This window comes from Melanostigma gelatinosum (assembly GCF_949748355.1).
Source record: "Melanostigma gelatinosum genome assembly, chromosome: 2".
Classification (NCBI taxonomy): domain Eukaryota; kingdom Metazoa; phylum Chordata; class Actinopteri; order Perciformes; family Zoarcidae; genus Melanostigma; species Melanostigma gelatinosum.
Window position 1 is genome coordinate 9,188,780 of NC_136635.1, and position 21,938 is coordinate 9,210,717.

Consider the following 21,938-nt stretch of genomic DNA (forward strand, 5'->3'; position numbering starts at 1 on the left):
TTATAGAAACAAAGAATCAACAACATGAGCAACTCTTGGTTTTCCAGTTCAAAATGGTCGACTCCTAAAAGAAGGCCCTATTTTTCTTTACTCGTGTGTGTGTGTGTGTGTGTGTGTGTGCGCCATTCTCATGGGGTTATGAGGGGCCAGAGCTGGAATGGAGAAGTAGAAGGAATGTCATGAAATAGTTTGAGAGAGAAAAAGGAAGAGAGACGAGGTTTCCTGTAACCGGACACAGCCGTGTGCCTTTGTGCTTCTGAACTCAATTTTTACAAGTGAAAGATGTACATTCAAAATTGTACATAAATAAAACTACAAAATCATTACAGCAACAAAGCTTAAACTGTAACAAAAGTAAAAGATATTCATTATGTAGAGTGGACGAGTAAAACAAAGTAGCAATCACCTTTGAGTTTATTTAAAAAATGTTTCCACTGTACAGATTTATTCAAACTATGTTGTTAACAATATCTTGCTGCTTCATAGTGCATCATCTTTACGTCAAGAGTTCCTGAAGATCTTTCACAGAAAGAATCAGGTTATAATCATAAAACAGAGGATTTCATTTAAATATTTGGAAATCATTGGGTTCGTTAAGAAGAAAAATCTTCTCTTACTTTTGACTTCCATATTTTACCACACAAGTAGGAGGTCTTTATACTGTAGTTAAAAGACTACAAGGCAGAAGGTTGTTTCGAGTATAGACAGTGACCTCACACAGATCAGTGTGTTTTGGGCTGAAATAATGACAAGGTAACATGTCTTTGCATGTTTGACATACTGAAAACAATACTAAAGCAATGCACTTCCCTACAAAGATCAGGTGACAAGACAGTGGTCATTATACCTACATACTTATGCATCGTAGCTTTACATCAGCATGCGCCCTCTGCATCTTTTCCTTTTACACAATTTACACTGGTCTACCCAAAGACATGTGAACATCAACAGGTTGATTCCTCATTAGTTTTCTCTCCGCTAAAGTAAATCACAGTACGGCATCAGACATATCTATCCTATACACACAAAGTATTTAGCAGTACAACAGACTCAGCCACTGTCAGGGGGCTCCTCTGTTGTCAGTATTCTGGCATCTTTATCATTTTCAGATGATTTAATATCTGGAACAAAGTTGCAAAATCATCTTTTTCACTTTTCTTGAAGCTGTCTGGCATTCAAAGCTGCATTTTATATATATAAATATAATACAATATTTAGCTTTAGTGGTCACATGGTGAAACGGGAGGAGGCTGGTTTGAAAACAAATTCACAGTAACACATAAAATGGCTGCAAGTGCATTTGAATGAGCACCGTAAACGATATATCACGATTTTAGACGATATATCAGCTCTCAAATGATTAACAGAGTTGTTTTGTTTAAAGTTCTCTTCATATGGACTCTAAACAAATGACTGTTAATCATTATTTAGTGGTTTCCCCCATTTTCAAGTTAGACATGTGATAAGAAAATAAACAGACATCTCACATAAATGCAGTACATTAGATGTTATCTGATCAATGAATGAAAACAAGCATTTGATAACAAATGACAACAATATGTACAAATGACAAAAATAGATGAGTTTGTAAAGAGAAAAACTTAGTGTTTGAATATACTGCATTCATACACTGCTCAATTACATGACAGATTGGTGCTGTACATTAAAGTTTACTGATCTGAGTAGTATCAACTCTACAAAACTGAAAAAATATGACCACAGTCCTCTAGGGCTTCTATAGTAATTGCATTGACGAGCATTAGCCATGATACATAATTATATGTAATAACGTACACTCTGAGTGATTCATATTCTACATTCTAGCATTGCACTGGACTTACTTGCATGTATAAAACAGACAGAAAGAACACAGACTAAAGGTATTTGCATTGCCCTGCATTTATCTTGTGTATTGTCACTGAACACGAGAAAATGTGCCAGAGCCACATCTTTCACAGTAGCACGGTCAGAAGACCACACGCGTTTATCTGGACCTGCAAAGGCACAGAAAGATGATCGGATACACTATCTGTGCTATTTTTGCATGTTCTGGATGGCTTTAATGTAATGTAAATGTAACGTGTTGTTTATGGAGCAAAGCGTTGTGCTGTATCTATTGCACTTGAGGTCAGAAAAGATTACTGCAGCTACATACCTGGCCCAGGGAAAACCAAGATTCTCACTTTTACTATTTGGTGAATACATTGCATATGATGAGTACAATTGACAGTATTGTCACTTAAACAAAGTACAAAAATGAGGGATGCGCCAACAGGTTTGAGATTCGAAAAGCTGAATTGTACATGCATTTTATATTTTATTATCAATTGTGGAAGGCAGTTGTGCCGGTAATCTGAGAGTGCTAGAATGTGTGTAGAATCTCTGTGGGGTACAGGAGAATGTCTGCATGGTGAGTCCTTACATTTTAGTGGACTTCAACCAATGCTTAGGTCAACTTAGCACAGTTATTTATTTTAAAATACACTTTTTTTTTCTCCATAGAATTCGAAAAAAAAATGGTTATCAGGTGAAGGGATGACACAATATTGATACCAGACTATGCAAGTCCTATTGGTGCAAAATAATAATAATTATAATATTCACCATTTCACAAACATTGAGTTCATGTGTTTGTGTGTTTTTTTTATCCACCAGTACAAATGAAGAGTGGTGTGGGACGATGGAGAGAATAGGCACCAGTCAAAGGAATCTCTTAGGAAGCTGAAAAACACACAGTGAGGGATAATTTAGTTATGTTTTGCAATGTTGTGCATTGTCTATAGAATACCTTTACAAGATTTACGTAGGTGTATGTGTGTGTGCGTGTCTGTGAGTCAGTGCACTTTAAAACGTGTTACATGTGAGTCTTTGACTCTGTGTTGACCACTCCTTCGGCAAAACCGTCAGTTGGCCTCACTCGCAAGCAAGGGTTGAAATTCAGCAGCGATTCTTTGTTCTTTCCTCTATAACAAAATCCTCAGTCTTATTTGTAATAAACCCTTAAGTGTGCTTGTGTTCTCTCTGTTCATTGATGGCAAGGTGGTTTGTCTGTGTGGGATATTGAAAACACATTCATTTACTCTGAATCAGCAGTCTTTGATCCTCGTGCGAGCCAGGGGTTCACTCATTTATCAGATACAGTTCTTGGATAAGTTTTTGATTCTATAATAAGCAACACCTTCACTCTGAATCTGGGCTGCCGACTTCACGGTGAATCACGAAACCACTGACCACAGTCTTGTATGCGGCATCTTCTATGATGAATTTGATGGGGTTTTCTCAGCTTGTCTCAAGTGGCTGTGGGTCTTCTTCTTCCTGGTTGCTGCCATGGGGAACTTGTTCGCTCCAGTAGTTGACCTTGTCAAAAGTGTCAGAGCACGGGACGTCTGCTTCCTCATCTCGAGCTAGGACCGGGAAGTCATGGTCAACCATCTCACACAGACTCCCAAAGCTGAGTGGGAGACACAGAGATGTTTACAGCCTTTAAGCATAATTCAGACGTCAAACATCTGCACACACGTGTCCAGAGTCAGATCACATGGATGTAAATCAAATGAAACAGGCAATCTGGCTTACGAGGAGATATTGGTTTTGGCATGCTCCTGTATCAGCTCTCCCTTGGGATTGACAGTGAAAATCCTGTTCAGAGGAACGCCCACCTCCTTATAGGAATATACATCCTGACACACATAAACAAACAATCAGCATCACGACCAAAAGTCAGAAGTACCAACACGATACAGAGAAAGTACATGCTTGTATCTGTTCATGTGCAGCAGTCTCACCGTAGCTCTGTTGCCAAAAGCAGCGTAGAAAGGTTCAGTGTTGGGGTAGAACAGCTGCTTTATGTCTGTGAGACACTCAATCTTAAACTTCTCTGGCTTCTTCTCAATCACCTCCCTACACAAACATGGCACGACATCAAACACATGTTACCCCTCCATTGAAAACACGTTTAAGTTTCCCATGCAGTTGGGTTTTGAAAAGGATTCATTCGGTAAGAGTTGAAAAACAGTATACTGTATTGCATGTATATATAGCCTACTGCTAAAACAATATAACAACAATATATTGTGTCATTATTCTGTAGCTGTTCCTGGTAAAAATATCATTGATAAATACCAAATTCAAGTAACTTTTATTCAATGCTGTGAAATATTTTCAGTTGACTCCAAGGCCATGTGAATTCTGACTCCTCCAGAGTAGCATTTTTGTAAATGTGGTGTGTGTCTGACCTGTGCAAGGCAGAAAAAAGACTGCTGGGACTGAGCAGCACCGGGCCTATTGGCAGCATGGTACCCCTCTCATTGACCCAGTGCAGGTAGCCTCGTGTCATATCAGCCATGCCAATGGCCCTCGCTGAGCAGTACATGAACTTGTATCCATTCCTGTGACAGAGAGAGACACAAACAAAGAGAGAGCTTATACTGAGCTGTGCACTCGGGTTTAAATAAAGGTCATACATTTAAAAAAAGAAAAGTCACTTCATATGATGTTTCATATGTCAAAAAGGTTGCCGACCCCTGAACTTAAGAAAAATTATAATGAGATTTAGCCAGATTGCCTTAGCTTTACATACTGCAGTCTGCACACTGTGCGCAAATTGTAAAGTAGCACTCACTGGCTGACTTTGTGGTAGAGTCGTGCGATGCCCTGGTGGGTCCAGTCTTTACCCAGTGTGGGCAGGATGTGACCCAGGGTGTCTGACCTGCAGCGTGACACAAGAGAGGCAACATCACACAATCAATACAGATACACTTATAGAGACAACACCACCAACACCAGATATGTGTGAAGCCTAACATCTGCTGGTGAAAAGTGGAAACTGAACAGCCTTCTATTCTAGCCGGGGTTTGTGAATCTCACATTTGGCCAACAACTGTGACAGCGTGACTATCTCTATATATCGCTTTGCCTTACCTGGTGATGGTACCATCTATATCCGAGATGATTATCTTGTCATCCCAGCTCCATAGATAGATTGTGCCATGGCAACGACAGGTGCCCTGATACTGAGTGGTCACACTGAACACCACATCATTAGGACCTTCCTTCAGCTGCAGGCTGGCCTGTAAACACAAACACACACACAGACACACACGACACAGATTGAAAGAAGGAAGGTAAAAAAAAGTGTTCTATTCAGTGTTGGGCTCATTTATACTCCAGATAAGGAACACATGCAATAACACAACAAAGTATGGGGTAGCCCCCGAGGGAAAATCTTAGAATAACGCCCTTCAATTAAAGATTGCATAGTGGGAAATATGTAATAAGTCGCTACATAACTTCAAAGCTAATATTTACCAGTTGCTCCGAGGTGAGCCGAAGAGTCTTCTTATAACAGACGCTGCCAGAACTGACAAGCGGCTCTGACGGGCAGGATCCTGACGCCTGATTGGACGATCTGTGGTCCTCATCACTAGAGGATGACTCATCCTTCATCCTGAAAAAAAATCAAAGACAACCAACTTGGTGGAACTTTGAAAACTGATGCAAATGGGAGTGTTGAGAGAGCAATATGGTGATTTAAAGAGTGAAAAAACAAAAAATAAGCAACAAATTGTTGGAAGTTACCTGTTTCCTGAGGGCATAGTGAGAGAGCTCGCTCCACTGTCTCCTCCTGCATCTGTCGCTGATTCCTGAAGTGCACAAATGTCAAAGGTCACAACTGGTTTAGTCAACTGAAGCATTGCTGCATGTGTTGATTGAGGTTCCCAGCCTTTGCCTCCCTCATTTCTCCTATCTGACACTCTTCACTGTGTAGATAATAAAGGCTCAAGACAAATTTCTTCTTAGAAAAGCTCACTAATATTGTGTGTGTATCTCTGCACTTACTGATTTGGAGTCACTGTTCCGGCTCCTCCATGAGAACCACCAGCGTCCTCCTTTCTTTGGCATCTTCTCCTTCATGATGTTCTCCACTGAGGCCTGGAGACAACCATGCACATACAACTCAAAACTGACTGAAAATGTAACTCAAAACTGAAAGAAAAAACTCAAAACAAAGTGAAACACAAAACACAGGTAAACCCATAAACACATTAAAAGAAAGCACAAAAGTAAAAATAACAAAGATCATATAAGAAAACCACACACAACTCCAACTGAATCACAAAAATGAAGATAGATACAGGTGGATTTTCTTTTGATGGCACACAAACAAAGAGAAACGGTTTGCAAAGTAAATCCTGAAAGGAAGGGACTGAAGATTATATGACTGGAGCAGTCACAATCTTCAAATGGAGAAGAAGTCAAATGGAGAAGTCTATTCTTCCACACCACGAGGAAGAATAGAGAGACGTGGTTGCCAGTGGTGAAAACTGATGGTAAAAAACAGACAGACAAAGACATGCCCTGACCAAGACTCAAGCAAAGCAAACATCATACAGGTTGGGAAGGGCCAGAGCCAAACAGACCAGGGAGGCAGTATGAGAAGAGGCCAAAAGCAGAAAACACGTAACTCAGACACCAACACTTGGTTCACACAAACATTGCATGGATGTTAGGAGACACAAAATGTATAAATAAAAGGGAAAAAATAAGGAGGGGGATAAAGACATTATATGATTAAAGTGTTAGGGAAAACAGATTTAAAGCCATATTTCACTGTGGTATAAGACTCGCAGCTTTGATGTAAGCGTCCCCATCTTAGTATCCATAACAATGCTGTCAGCTTTGTCCACTGCAGTTAGTGTAAATAATACAATATTGAGTGTATTGTACGTTAAATATGAACTATTATGAGAGCCGGAAACAAATGTGAACACACATCATCTGGTAGCATTTGCTTTTCTTGTTCATGAAATAAAGAGAGGACACTGGCAACACTGAAGTGACACATCAGATTGGGGAGAATTAATAATTATTAATAGTTGCAAAATGCTGGGAGTGCACAGGAGAACGTGATGCAGGAGACACCAAACACCATCCAACTAATTGATTGATAATATAATCAAATTAAAACAATTCAAAAACATAACATATTTAGAAATTCCAAATAATCATTCTATACTGTATAACGTTACCCTGAAGGACAGGACTGTTGTAGCCCCAAGTGTTTCATTTTAATCCCACAATAAAAAGAAAGAGGTTTTCCATTCTGTGATGTCCTTTTGGGCTAGAGGCCTTCGTCAGGATAAAAAACATAAAATGAAAATACACCCTCTGCATTTACTGTGATGAAAAGAGCTCACACGACAGAAGCTGTAACACAAGACAGATTTGAGCGATACTGACAAATGGTCATGGAACAGCGATGAACTATGTAACTTGGGGTATGTCGCGCTCTTTTCCGCTGCAACCTGAATATTTTAAGAGTGCAACATAGCATACTTCACCAAATGCAGCATAACATAGTTTTGAATAAATCATTTTTACTCGTCTTCACTTGTTTTCAGCATAGATGGGCTTGCAGACAAAAAGCACTTTACTGTGCTTTTTATTTATATGATAGATGAAAAGAAAGAGTGTAGAATATAATAGTGTATAAAAACAATAATAATAACCACTAGTTGAATGTAACTGAGTACTGTATTGTGCATAATTACAAGGCATATGTACTTCACTTGAGTTCTTCTATGTCATACTAACTACAGTACTTGAAACTGCTACTTAATTCCATTTCAGAGAGAACTATTTTAGACCACTGCATTCATCTGACAGCTGTAGTGACTGTCGTGAATTTGCTGATTCAGATTTTAAATACAAAACGATTAGAAATAAGATGCATTTTATAGATTGAACTACCCAAGAGTGTGTAAAGTACTACAGCATGATAAATGCTGCTTACACAATTCAATTGAATTACATTTATTTTGTATAGCCCAAAATCACAAATCACAACTTTTCCTCAGAGGGCTTCACAATCCGTACACGTTACACAGTACACATTTGCATCAGTAATAATAATACAGTAATATAATATACTGTATAATAATATAGATCCGAGAGGGTCCCTTTTGTGCATCATGATTACTTTTACGTTTTATACTTTAAGTACATTTTGGTGATACAACTGGGTAATTCAAGTTAAATCAATATGAGAACCTCTCCCACCACTCATAACATAAAACATACAGTCAAATGGGAACAAATTAAAGTAAATGTGTAAGTATGTAGGACTGTGGTGGTCTTACCTGTGGCAGTGGTTTCTGATAGACCTGCATGGCCAACATGACAGGAGCGGCTGTGTTCCAGTTGTAGTACCTACAATAGACAACAGAGGGCGCTATAAGCACTTCTTTACGCCTCAGTTATATCTGATGAAGACAGCTGGCATACACATACATAATATCCTCTTGTCCAGTCTTTGTGATAACATCATATTTACAATAAAGACAAGAGAGAGGTTTGGATCCTTTCATCTTCCATCAGGCAACAAATCAAATAAGCAGATTTCCCAAAATATGTAACTATTCCTTTGAAAGCTCAATTTGTATTGCAGCGTTTTGCCAGTTTTAATGTGAATCACACTTAAATACTGAATACAGTACAGCAGTACATACTTGCTTCCTATCTTGACCACCAGGTTAGGGTCGTCGATAATAGAAGGGTTTTCAGAGAACTGATGGTAGGAAATTTCCCTCTCCTGGAACTGCTCTGTGGCATGACACACACACACACACACACACACACACACACACACACACACACACACACACACACACACACACACACACACACACACACACACACACACACACACACACACACACACACACACACACACACACACACACACACACGGTATATATTGAGGTAAGAACATACACAGATTGACAGACGTGTTTAACGTTAAAACTGAACAGCACTGTACACCTTGTTTTTTTCCTTCTGTCATTGCCTCCTTGCACATTCCTTATCGTACCTCTTGTGATCTCGCTGTTGTCGGTGAGTCCTCCGCACAAAGATATGGCAACATGAGCCAGGTCCCCTACTTGGTTGGACAAACTGTCTACGCCGCTGTCCATCCCACTGTTACCCACTGACTGAGGGGACTGATCAGCGCTCTGCACTCCCATCATCATCTCCGAGTCCCCTCTCATTGAGCTACTGCCTCCGTCACTGAGGAAAGAGAGAAACACACACGCTCTAACACACATACATCTCTGAAAACATATTGTTGTGATAGGTCAAATAAACTCCAGCCCAAAGTGCCGTTAAGTACCTTCACAGTTTTGAAAAGCAGCAACTTAAATGTTCACAGCAGCAACTTAAATGTCAGCTAACTACAGTCCCCAAAATGATTTAACTGTAATAACTCATTATATTAAGTATTTACAATAAGTCGCAGACTGAAAATTCATCTGTTTAGACTGCACCTTGACCCATAAATAACAAAACTAATTTTTTTTTCTCTATCTCCTATTGTTTCTAAATGTAGCACTTGAAGTAGATCTAAATATTTGATAAACTTGATGTACTTTCATCAATCTTGCACTTTCTTTTCTCGTACCCACGTGGTTGAATGCAATCATTGTAAGTCGCTTTGGATAAAAGCATCAACCACATGAATGTAATGTAATATAATTGATGGTTAGCTATAGCCATATATCACAAGAATAGTCAAAAAGTCTAAGTCAAGACCTCCATGGTGGCCGCCAGAGGGTGAATTACACCACATGAAAGCTTTATAAAGTAGGTGTGTGTATTTGGATGGAACGTATTTTGTACTCATATGAAGCACAAACATGTTACGTGTGTAAATGTTTGTTACTGAACCTTTTAGGGAAGTACAGAGCAGCTACTTCAGGCTCCAGCGCTGTAATGTCGTCCAGGTATATGCCATCAGCACCAAGGTGTTGGCTTCTCTTTTCTAATAAGAGACAATATTACACATCATCAGTATCAGTAGCATGATAATGAAGCTCATAGACACTTTGTGTTAAAGAAAGTCTTTCTTTGTGTTCCCTTCTCACTGTCTGCATTACTCCACGCAGCTCCACTGCCCCACACACTCATAACATCTTGGTCAAAACAACACTTCAAATATGAAAGCAGTTCTTGCGGCACAATGGATGACATCGAGCCAAAATGCAATCCCCAATTCATGCAAACCATATGTTTGCCCCCTCTCTGTGGGGTAGTGTGTTTTTACATTGGCAGAATCACGGCATAAAAAAAACTTCAGGACCTCCTCATAGACAGACCTTTGGCCTCTTTTCAACAATTGCGAACACAATTTCTCAATCCATGTGCACACGTTTGTTCTTGTATGCTTGAGATAGAGAATTCATACCTTTCCTCTTGGATGGTGAGTCCGCTCTTCTAATGGGACTTCCTCTATTCCCACCTTCATCAAGATGATCAATGAGAATCCTGGGAGACACTGAGCAGGCTGCTAGACCCTCCATCTCTGGACATGATGGCCCAACACTTTCCACCTCTCTTACTACAGAAAACACCCAGAGTAAAGAATCAATTGATGCATACAAACAAGCTCATGTGTCACCAGGAAATACTGATAAGTGAGGTTAACGTTAGAATTGTTCCATTTGGATTCTGCAGTTCTACGATCACTTAGTTTACCACTCCAATTCGGCTGTTCTGGTTATTTATGATTCATCCATGGAAATGCATCCATGGAAGTCTCAGGTGAATCAATTGGAAATCACATTTGCAAAACGTGGTAAAGCAATACATGAAAGGTGATGAGTAAAAACACAATTGCATAATTACTTTAATATGTAATATAGGCTGTAATGTCATTCTATGAAATTGTAGAGAATACTTTGCACATTATCATCATTTTTCTGTCCCATAAAGCTACCATGCTAACCTCCAACCCTGTCCCCAGTCTTCGTGGGTAGTCCCACCGTGGCTCCATTTTTGCTTTCTTCAGTGTCTTTGACCCCACTATGAGCAGCAGCCTCCCCTGGCTGGGGAGCATAGAGCGTGAAGGAGGGGGGTCCGGTGTCACTGATGGCTCTGAAGTGAGCGCTGGAAGACACTGGGATGGAGACTGCTGTGGCAGGGTCCTGCTTCTGGAGGGAAGTCAAGAAGGATGGCTATGAAAGAGAGAGAGAGAGAGAGAGAGAGAGAGAGAGAGAGAGAGAGAGAGAGAGAGAGATCAAACTTGTTTCACAATATCTTGTTCAAGTATGTTTATACTTACTTTCCTTATCTCCATTTATTTTTCCATTTTGGGAAATACTCTTATTTGCTTCTTTTAGATGAGAAGATTGCTACCACCCATGGATAAATATATGGCTGGAGCCAGCGGCCTTTTAGCTTAGCTTAGCATAAAGAAATAGCAAATAGGGAGAAACAGCAAGACTGTTTCTATTCAACAAAATCCACCGACCAACAACTCTAAAGCTCACTAATAAACACATTATATCTCATTTGTTTAATTTGTACAAAAATGACGTAAATTATTTTCTTTCATGTTATGGTTGGAGATGTGCCTGACTATTTCATTACAACAAGCATAAGGTTTTGAAATCTGAATAAAATATGTAAACGTGCTGAAGTGCTTTCTGCTGTGTGTGTGTGTGTGTGTGTGTGTGTGTGTGTGTGTGTGTGTGTGTGTGTGTGTGTGTGTGTAAATACCTGAGCAGCTTGTGGCAGCTCCCCCCAGGTCCACAACATCTCAGGGTTGTTTTTTTTCGGATTGGTTAGCTCTGAGTCGCTCTTTGGTGTTGATGACCTAGAATTGTCGGGGCTGATGGGAAAGTGGAAGACACTTGATTACATCCATTTGTACTCCATATTTAACAGATAAAGCACCTTCAATATACATAATAAAGTTAAAAACGAAAAAATATACCATGCATATTTAATATTTTCCAAATATTATATCTTCTTTTCTGCAAACTGTGAGCTTTCCTTTCATTAATGCATTATTTCATTTCCAGCATTCAGAGAGGGTAAACGTGTAGGTGATACCTAACAGGACTGGAGAAGAGAGAAGTCTTCTGAGGACAAGAGATGGACAGACCACAGGGTGGAGGGATTAAGAGAGTGTCCTTAATCATGTGACTACAGGAAGATAAGAAGACGTAGAAAGACACACAAAAACAGAGAAAGGAGATGAAGAGAGTGAGAGACAATGAATCATGATTATTATCTACTCAAAATGTATTAAAAATGCTTTGTATAATATGAACAGAAAAAACCCCTGAATGGAGGATAGGAAGAGTTTACCAGACAGTTCAAAAAGACAAGAACAAGTTCATCATTAAGTGTGTATCTCGATGTGATTTGTGTCAAAGTCATACCTCTGTGAACGGATCCAATCAGTGCTGTGGTGTGTGTGCGTATTGGCTGTAGACCCCTGATCACCATACACGGGTCTGAACACAAGCACACACATGCAGGGAGATGTCACTTATATGCATACACACACATTACTTCACAGCCTGTGCACACACCATACTATATAAATACATGGTGTCTCAGCAAGTCCAAAACAAGTGGATTTGTTTATGCTCATTAAAATGTCCCGAAGAACAGTCTGTAAATCTCATCCTTACTTTTTAAACTACTTTTGCAGTATGTTTGACTGTGACCACCCACATTACAGTCTTTAGCATGACATGAGTTAGACACAGTATTTCATGTTTTTAAAAGTTTCGGGAGTTTTTCCCACCCTAACACGTGGTTAACGTCCTACAAAAAGAGCCGTTATATTAAAGAGACAGAGAACACTGTGGGAACGAATCCCTGGAGCGCGTACCACAAACAGAGCTGGTTTTCAAACGGCTTCACTCACATACGTAAACACAAACATGCACACACATGTAGACTCACCCAATACAGTAATTCTCATCTACCTGAGTTGTTCCTAAGCATTGAATTTGAGCCATCGAAATGATTTTACTGAATTGAGACAGAAGCGGCATAAAAAGAAAATAGCTGGAACATCATTCATTTTACAGGTATATCTTGTCATTAACGTTATATTGGACCTGATGATGGCACTAGATGATTAGTGAGAATATGACCAAAGTCATTACAGCTAATCTTAAAGGGGACATGATTGTTTGTACAAATTTCAAGGCATCGATCCAAGAACTGTTGAGATATTTCTGTCTGGCCTGGAGGGGTCTCCATTCCAACCCACAGAGCCACACTGCTATAAATGGACAAGTTCCAATTTGAGCATTAACAGAATGTCCTCAGATATTTTTTTTAATTCCTGGTCTTCCGATTCATGCGGTGCAAAAGCACATGCCGTTTTTTAGATGGCTGGAACAACCACTGACATCATTCATGCCTGAAAAACATAAACACACTTGGCAGTGGTTCATCTGCTTCACAAACAGCATTGAATGCTGATGAAAGTTGTTCACCCCAGCAATGAAAGAATGTTACTGGCATTTAATTATCTCTGTCTTTCTGTCTCTCTCACACAAACACACACCAACAACAACAACAACAACACAGACTGGCATGGAGGGAAGACCTTTTCAAAGTCCTAATGGTCTACAAAGATTTACAACAGACAGCAACTGTTGGCTGAGACATACTAGGTATACTAAGGTAGTTTTTAGTTTTATGTCAATCCTGAAAGCCTCAAATGTTCAAACCGAAACACACAATCAAACAATCTGTCACTTGCACACACACATACACACCTGTTGTCACCCTCTCTCTCCTCATCCGAGCTCAAGTCAATAGTGAACATATCCTGGTCCTCGGAGAACTCTTCCCCGCTCTCCTCTCTCCTCCCTCCTCCTCCGCCTGCCTCTGGCCGTATCTTCCTCCTTCTCTTCTTCCTCTTCTTGATCATCCCGCCATCACTTTGCTGCATTCCTAGGCTCTGGACAGGAAGTGAGCTGCAGGGGATGATATCTATGTGATGTGATAGAGTGGCATGAAAACTGTTAAAAAAGCACACACACACACACATCTTCAAAAATTCCCGCATTTTCTTTTTTCGACAGGTCTTACCATGGTGACGAGAACTGCGTCTGCCTAACTGGGACTCCATTAACTCTGCCCCCGTTGAAATGATGGGTGACGTTGCTAGGTAGGACGGAACTATTTCCTGTCAACATAGAAATGTGACATTAGCATACAAGGTCATCGATATGGTCAGAAATCATGATCAACTTCCTAATCAAACTGAAATGAACCGTATTTGACGTAAAGTAACTGACATTTGAAATGGAATCATGTGGGAAAGAGTACAAAGATAAAGTGGAGTATAAGAGTGTAAAGCTGCTGTAGCTAGGCACAGTAGTGCTTTGAACTAAATGCTAATATGTGAGGATGACAACATCCTCACAATGATAATGCTAACATGTGTTTAACAGGCATGATGTTTTGTGTGTTAGCATTTGCTAATATAGTACAAAACAAAAGGAACAGTACAGCACAGCCTTTACTGGCTTAGTGAAAGTTGGGGAAAAGATGGTGATCGATGAAAAGTCAGGGGATCCCTAACATCATTTGGCTTTATTCACTAGGCCCTTTTCACAGCAGCCATTTGTACATGCCATTGCAGGGTAAACACTTGGTGTAATTAATAACATTAATTGCGTCCCTGTTCCATTTAGGCGGACGAGGGCCCTATTGTGCAAGGCTGTGACACACTGAATAGAATTGGACTTTAATTCCCTTCATCAATAACACTTGTGTTTACCCTGCAATGCCATGTCAAAACGGCTGCTGTGAAAGGGGCCTCTTGGGACCATGAATGTCTCCACCAAATGTCATGCCGATCCATCTAGTAGTTGTTGAGAAACGCTGCTAGAATGGCTTAACAAGACGAAGAGTATTCGGCCTTGCTCTGTGAGGCTGTACTTTGGCACAGCGGTGCTTTGAGCTGCAAGCTGACATGTCAACATGCCGACATATCTCACGACAATGCTAGCATACTGATTCTCTGCAGGTACACATTTTATACCATGTTCTCCACCAAGTTCAGCGTGTTAGCATGCTAATATTTGCTAATGAGCTCTAAAAACAAAGTACAGCTGAGGCTAATGGGAATGTTATCAATTTTTAGCAGATATTTTGTCAATTTTGACCTGATGATGGTGCTAAAAGAAAAGTCACAGGGTCACCAAAGTGATTACAATTTATCCTGAGGGGAACATGCAAGTGCAAACTTCATGGCAATCTATTGAATAGTTGTTGAGACATTAAAATTAAAACCACAAATGTAAACAGGTTGCTGGGGGGAAAGTACGACAACGATGGATGTCTGAACAAAATTGCAAATCCCTTTAATATCCACATCATTGAGATAGATATGACCATAGGACAGAGCTCAAGATGGGCACGTCACAGCTCAACTGCTCAGAGCGTTCATTTAAATGTTTTTGGATGGTTCATTCTCAATCTTTTAACTAATAAATTAACATAACTCTTATTTTCAAAACCAGAGATGTTGTTTCTATTAATATGGTTTTCTGCAAAAAAAACTGAATCTACCTGCAACAAGGGAACAATGTGACATATAAGAATTCTATCTTTTGAGACAAATCCACGTCACCCATGAAGCAGCGTTTGTTAATACTTCTGTTGCACACTGCAACAATAGATGACATAATGTAATAACTTAGATTCCTGGAGAGAGGTTTTCAATGTAACCACAATGAGATAAATTACATCATGTGGATTTTATTACCAAACATATTCAGAGATTCCTGATGTTCCAGCCTGAAGATGAATTCCTGCTGTATCATTTACTTAATGTCTCCTGTGCATGATCGAATTCACAAGCCGCAACATGTTCTCAGATTTAACTTTACCCCCCGAGGAACATAGAGGGAGGGAGAAGGGGGGGTTGAAGAGACATAGAAGATTTGGCTTGATGCCAAATAGTTCCTTGAACGGTGAGACAATAACTGTGAAGAGACAGATGGAGCAAAAACACTGATGGAAGATAAATCATTTGACACTGAAACAGACCATACTATGGCAACCCTCAAGCTGCCATATCTGACATCTGGTGCACGTTCATCTGTGCTTTAGTACTGTACAGTAAAGTATCTATTGCAAGTGCTGTCTGGCCGTCTAAGCCTGAGTGCAGTCCGTGTGCAACCGACTATCGGGAAGGTGAATTTGGCAGAGCTGTAAATAGCCCTCTGATAGTTTTCCACTCTGCAATGTAATTCCTTCGATTAGGAATTAGATCTTTTCAGATTACGAAATATTCCTCTTAATTCCTAACTGGGAAACATAGCCAACTCTAATCATGCTCACCACTGATCCGTGCTTCCTTCACAACAGTGCTCCACCTCACGCTCCTGACCCTCCAACTTCCCATGAACACTCGCCTATCATTTTACAGAGTCAGTTGTCAGCAAAAAAGAAAATGTGTTGACGAAGGTCAGATTGTTTTCGGATGCATTTCTATTTGTGCTGCTCGTACTTTCATGTAACACGATCTATTACTGTTGCATAGAAAGCTTTTTAATTGGGACTTTTGTATTGTTTTGAACAGGAGCTCTTGCTCCCTCTTGCTCTTCATCCTATATTTCAGCTGATGTGCTAAAATCTACTTCAAGCAGAATCTCAGATCATAAAATGTAAGTAAAGTCATCCGGCTTTCTGCCAGTATCTGTTTCTCTATGATGTGATCACATGCATTTTATCTTCTTTTACAGATTCAGATTGTTGAATTTCTTGGTTTGTTTCTTAAATGTGTTCTATGTCTCTCTCTGTAGTTTGTAATTTGTTGTTGTTTGCTTGTCTCGCTTTACTGCGTTGCATGAAGTAGAATGGAGTTGGTGCTCTAAACCTGCACTTGCACTGCAAGGTTTTAATGGATCAGGCTTATTTGTCTGTGGAAACGTGGAAGCGAGCACCTTGTGGCATCTTGATGAATTGCACTATTAGTGCTGCAAAACAGTGTAAACTGTTGTGTGGTGTTTTGGCATTGGATAAGCTTTCAAACTGGATTTGCCGGTTCACATTTCCTCTTCTACCTTTCAATGTAAAGACACATGACATCAAAGCAGGCCATTGCACTGTACAGACTGCTGTTGACAATGACTAAGATTGTGATTTCCTTATAATCCCAAGAGAAGCTCTCATGTACTTGAAAGCTTGAGAGGATGCTTTAAGGTGCCATTTATTTACCATGAAAGGTATCTTCATGATACAAACTGTGTCCAAGAAATGTTAAGTTTAGGTTTTATTCATTATTGTATTATTGCGTTTATTTAACTCAGATTTTGTGTCATATATTTTGTGTTATCAACTCTTGATTTTGCACTTATTGAATGAAAAGAAAAATTACCGTTTTTTTTTTTTTGGCCAAACTTTAAACTTTTAACTGTATGACTGTTCAAAGAGTTTGACTCCACCAGCAGTTTCCTAGAACTCAGTCTCATGTTGCATCTCGGACTACAGGAGAGGAGGGGCACAGTTCTGCTACCTCTGGGCTCGTCTGATAAGGAAAACTGAGATCTAAACCTGATAATGACAACAACATGTATTTACAGATTCATCAATAAGTGCATGCATGGGCATGGGCATGGGCATGGGCATATGGGCATGCATTGAATGTATTCTCTATGAGTACCAATCCAATTCAAGCACTTGTTTGTATATTTTAGCTCAGCCTGCACGTTCGACCTTCATGTCAGTGAGTTATGTTCCGTCCTATATTTGTTTGCGTTAACTGACTCAGTGTAATGACTCTGTCAATGATTACTCACCATTGTGTTCTCAGTCTCTTTGACGAAGAAGGCCTCTCCATTCTCTCCCAGCTTCATGTGCAAACTCGCTGGCTCTCCATTAATTTCTATGTCCACCTGCAGGAGAGAATAATAATCCTTAAAATGAGCATGTTTTCAATATTAATGACGTGAAAAACAACCGTCATTTTAGGATTTTGAGTCGACACATTCAGTGACTGTTAGTTCCATAAATATGTATTATCTATCTCATCTAACAGATAGCAATTACTGTGTCTGCCCCTTTTAACTTAGCCACAAAGATGTAAAAATGCATGCATACAGTACTCAGTGCTGGGGGTGATGTGCTGTCATCCACTTTTACTGGACTGTGCAGCATTGTAATGCAATACTTTTGTTTACTTTTCGTTTGATTTTCAGCTAGTACCTACTACCTACTTCTGGCCAACTGAAATACATTACTGACTGTGTTACACCTAAAATGTTAACTTGATTTGAATGAAAAGTGTGAATTTGTCATGAAAAGTATCGACACATTTGAATGCCAAACGTTTTACTTATGCTGTTGTCAGAATAGAAGTGTGAGCAACAGTCTCTGACAAAACTACACTGTACATGCAGATGAAAGAGAAAAAGAAGCTGAGTGAAAGTGTGAGGGAGGCAGCACTCTATAACCTCACCACTTTCTCACGTGACCGCAGCACACCCATCTTGCCGAAGCGTACGTGGAAGGGGGAGCACTGCAGGGAGCCATCGGGCTGCCGGACCACGATGACGTCTATACATCCAGACAGTGTTGCAGGGTTGAGTCCCCTGTAAAGCTCCTTGACCTGCACAAATACCTGGCCTGCCAACTGACCCACATAGTTCATGGTCTGTAACTGGAGGCAGACAGGGAAGGAAAAAGGGAGGGAGAGTTTTGGTTGATTACTTTCCCACGAGACGACTTTTTTGTCCATTAAATTAGGTTTTATCTACATTTGCACAGCGAAACACTATGTGACACTCAAAAAGGACCTATTGACTGTCGGGGATCAAACTCTTGACGATGAGATGTTTTGTGTAAGACCTTTCTGCCACATTAAAATAAATTATTGATCCACTGAGTCCAATGACTGCCCACACACGCAAGCCAACCTTGCACTCTTTGCTGAAACCATGAACAATGACAGTGTTCTTGTGGCGTTGCTCAGCGTGGTGTTTGTGATTGGTATGCAGGTGCATGGATGGGAAAACATTCAGCTTTTTTCTAAAAATAAAAAAATAAGACGGTTTGTATATATTTGTAATGCAAAATACACTCCATTTGGGACAAGAGTAATCATGCGGTGCTGTGCCAGTCTCTCTGATCCACAGCCCCTAATGCTCTCTGTCTAGAATGACAAACATGGCCTTGGAGGGAGACACAGACGGTGAAATGCATTCACTGGGCTGGTTGTTGTTTTGGTGATCAGAGAGAGAACAGTAAGAAAATACATTCAGGGTCCAGGATAAATCAAAAGTATGGTTTATACTTATTAATAAATAAGTATATATTTCATTCTTTCATGCAAATACTTAATATAAGAAATCTATGTAATTATTAACAATGTACATGTTGGACTACGTTTTACACCAGCTAATGGTCCTATGGGAGCAACTGCAGTTATGACAGCAATAAGAGTGCGTGGTAAACTGATATTCTTTTCGTTTTTGTACATTACGAAATATCTAAAGTCACTTTCAACTGTTGTGCAATGCAACAGAATCAATTATGTGCCTGCTCATGCCACATTATCTTTTTAGCAAACTGCCAGCCATTAGTGTTACTTAAGCTTCAAACAAGGGTGAAAGCATTGCTAATGTGACCCATCAGAATTTGCTAAATGAGTTGGACGGAACCCATTCAAAGGAGAAGGAAAGAAAACACGAAGAGCAAAGAATGAAAGGTGAGCACAAAGATTGAGAAAGAAAGAGAGAAAAAAGAAAAGAAAGGCAGATAAAAAGGGCATAAAGAGATGATGAAAGGGTAAGAAGATGAGAAAAAGAGTGAACTTCTGAAGGAAAGGAAAGCGGAAGTAGGAGCACTCTGCAGCAATGGATGGTTAGTAAATGTTAAGAGGATATTGGGAGGTGTATGGCAACCAAAAGCTTTAACATTGGAAAAAGGAAAAATGTAGAAACACAGGCACAACATATTTGTGACATCACTGTCTTATCTCCACAACAAACTGCCCCTTCAAATCTCCACCTGCCAACTGTTTGTGCTGACTCAGATACACACACGCACACACACACATCATCACAGCTATGGACAGATGGCTCTATATTTTGGCAGACCATGTGAGAACATTCGTAGGATGAAGTCGTTTTGTTAACACCTATCAATTACTGATAATCTCAGAATGGAACTCTTCTGCTCTAATGACGCAGTATTATTCTGTTGTAGATCCGAGTGTGACACCTTATTTCAACATCAGACTTGTTCAGACCCGCTCGCTATAGCTACACAACACACTACAACACTGTAGTTGAACCAATGAATTCACTGTGTCCAGACTGAGCTTCATGGTACCTCTACTTACGTCACATCAAAGTATATTTAAAGTCAATCAATCACATGTACTTAACAATAAACAGCAGTGCCTCCTTGATATGTTGGACTTGGACAGGAAAACCACTCCAAATTACAAGAAACATTTTTCTAACTCAAGTGATATCTAGCTGTGCAAATAGCTTTGCTTTTCCTGTATTCACTTTCTACTACAGTATAAAGTAGCTCCAACTAAACTGTTCACACTGAGGTCTGTGTTATTATCCACTGTAACCAAGACACTGTTTTTTGGAACATAAAATGTTTTTCAATCAATGAAAAAGTACCTGCATGGCTATACACAGCAGTGAAAATATGTATGTTTGCTGTTGTGACATTTAGGTGCATTGACCCTTTAATCTCTTGACTTATTGTTTAAGAACTGTGTGTGGGACTTGATGATTACATCATTTTTGACCTTTTGGTCTTTTTTATTTGTCTCACAAACACACACATGCACTCATTCATGGACATGCCACAGATCTGATATCACTGTCAACATAGACCACGTGCAAACAGATGGGAGCACTGATACACGCACACACACACACACACACACACACACACACACACACACACATCCAAAGACTTGCCCAGTCGTCCAGCCAATCACAATGCTTCACCATTATGTAATAGCCAACCACGAGACAACGCATATAGGGTTATTCAATGTAATGCCATTTCAGTATTGTACTAACAACGGTTGTTGTTGTTATTTCTGAGGCGAGTGAGCAACAACATTATGATTAAAAGTTGGTCAATGTCACACTCACTACAGCACAGACAGTGAGAGCATCACATATAACAGAGAAGAGGACAGAGAGGCTAAAGGGTTTACAGACAGATGATGTGAACATTTATCCAATTACATCGTTAAATGTGAGTGGAGCAGCAGTCTGACACTTTGGGATTACTGACACAACCAAATGGCTTCAAGGGCAATCAAAGATCTTTTTTATTATTTCTAATTATGTCTGACGTTATCCTCTATAGATGGGCAACATAAATAGAAGGACATGTGTTTTGTTGACATGAAAACGCGTACGCTGAAGCTGAATAATAAACGAGATAGACATGAGGTTGTGATTGTAGTATCATGTGTGGCCTGTGAGGCGACATGTAAACACGGGGTGAGGCTCTGCAGTCTGCGCCGGAGCTTCATTCAAACAGCCGCACATTATTTTAAGGAGAATCGAGGTTCAAGCTTATACTGAGCAAATACTGAACACACAGGATATTACGATGGTTAGCATTCAACTGACGGCCGATTACTGTCCAATCCAGCAATCCTACTTACATTAATTATCGATTTCGCTTTTCGCTCCGAAATCTTTCCGCCACCCAAATGTTCCACCTAAACGTCCTCTACAGTCCGTTACGTGTCAGTCTTCAGATCACACATTGCCTGTAACGCTTTGCTGACATCAGATCCTGACATCTCCACTCGAGGCTGCTTCGCTATTTAAGACACTTAAATTATTCCTCCCACCGCCACCGGCCGGACTCCAAATACAGAGCGATCTGGTTGGCTGAGGCAGCAATGACGCACACAATGTTGACACAAATGTCCCTCTTAAAATCAATTAGATGTATTTATTTCTTAGGCTTAACTATGATTGTATGTGATGTTGTATTATTTCTGTATTTCCTCATCCTTGGCTGCTATTATTTCAATTCAGGTGAGTCCACGACAGTAAAATAAGGTTTTACAAAGGATTTACAGGTTGTAATTGATGGCCATAAATTATTTACTGATATGTTTTAGATCA

The 21,938-nt window shown here is 39.9% G+C and overlaps 1 protein-coding gene across 1 annotated transcript; it reads right to left on the reverse strand.

The window, feature by feature from the left end:
- Nucleotides 1–402: 402 nt before the first annotated feature.
- lpin1a (lipin 1a) lies at nucleotides 403–21,598 on the reverse strand. The gene is made up of 23 exons (XM_079294205.1): nucleotides 21,467–21,598; nucleotides 18,278–18,478; nucleotides 17,619–17,714; nucleotides 13,897–13,993; nucleotides 13,581–13,797; nucleotides 12,222–12,296; nucleotides 11,890–11,982; nucleotides 11,554–11,665; nucleotides 10,781–11,009; nucleotides 10,241–10,393; nucleotides 9,724–9,817; nucleotides 8,870–9,066; nucleotides 8,508–8,601; nucleotides 8,139–8,208; nucleotides 5,839–5,931; nucleotides 5,578–5,642; nucleotides 5,308–5,446; nucleotides 4,921–5,069; nucleotides 4,622–4,708; nucleotides 4,236–4,388; nucleotides 3,786–3,900; nucleotides 3,577–3,680; nucleotides 403–3,451 (listed from the first exon to the last, which is right to left on the reverse strand). The coding sequence occupies exons 2-23, from the start codon at nucleotides 18,467–18,469 to the stop codon at nucleotides 3,280–3,282; spliced, it is 2,796 nt and encodes a 931-aa protein (XP_079150331.1). The 5' UTR covers nucleotides 18,470–18,478; nucleotides 21,467–21,598; the 3' UTR covers nucleotides 403–3,279.
- Between the last annotated feature and the right edge of the window lie 340 nt (nucleotides 21,599–21,938).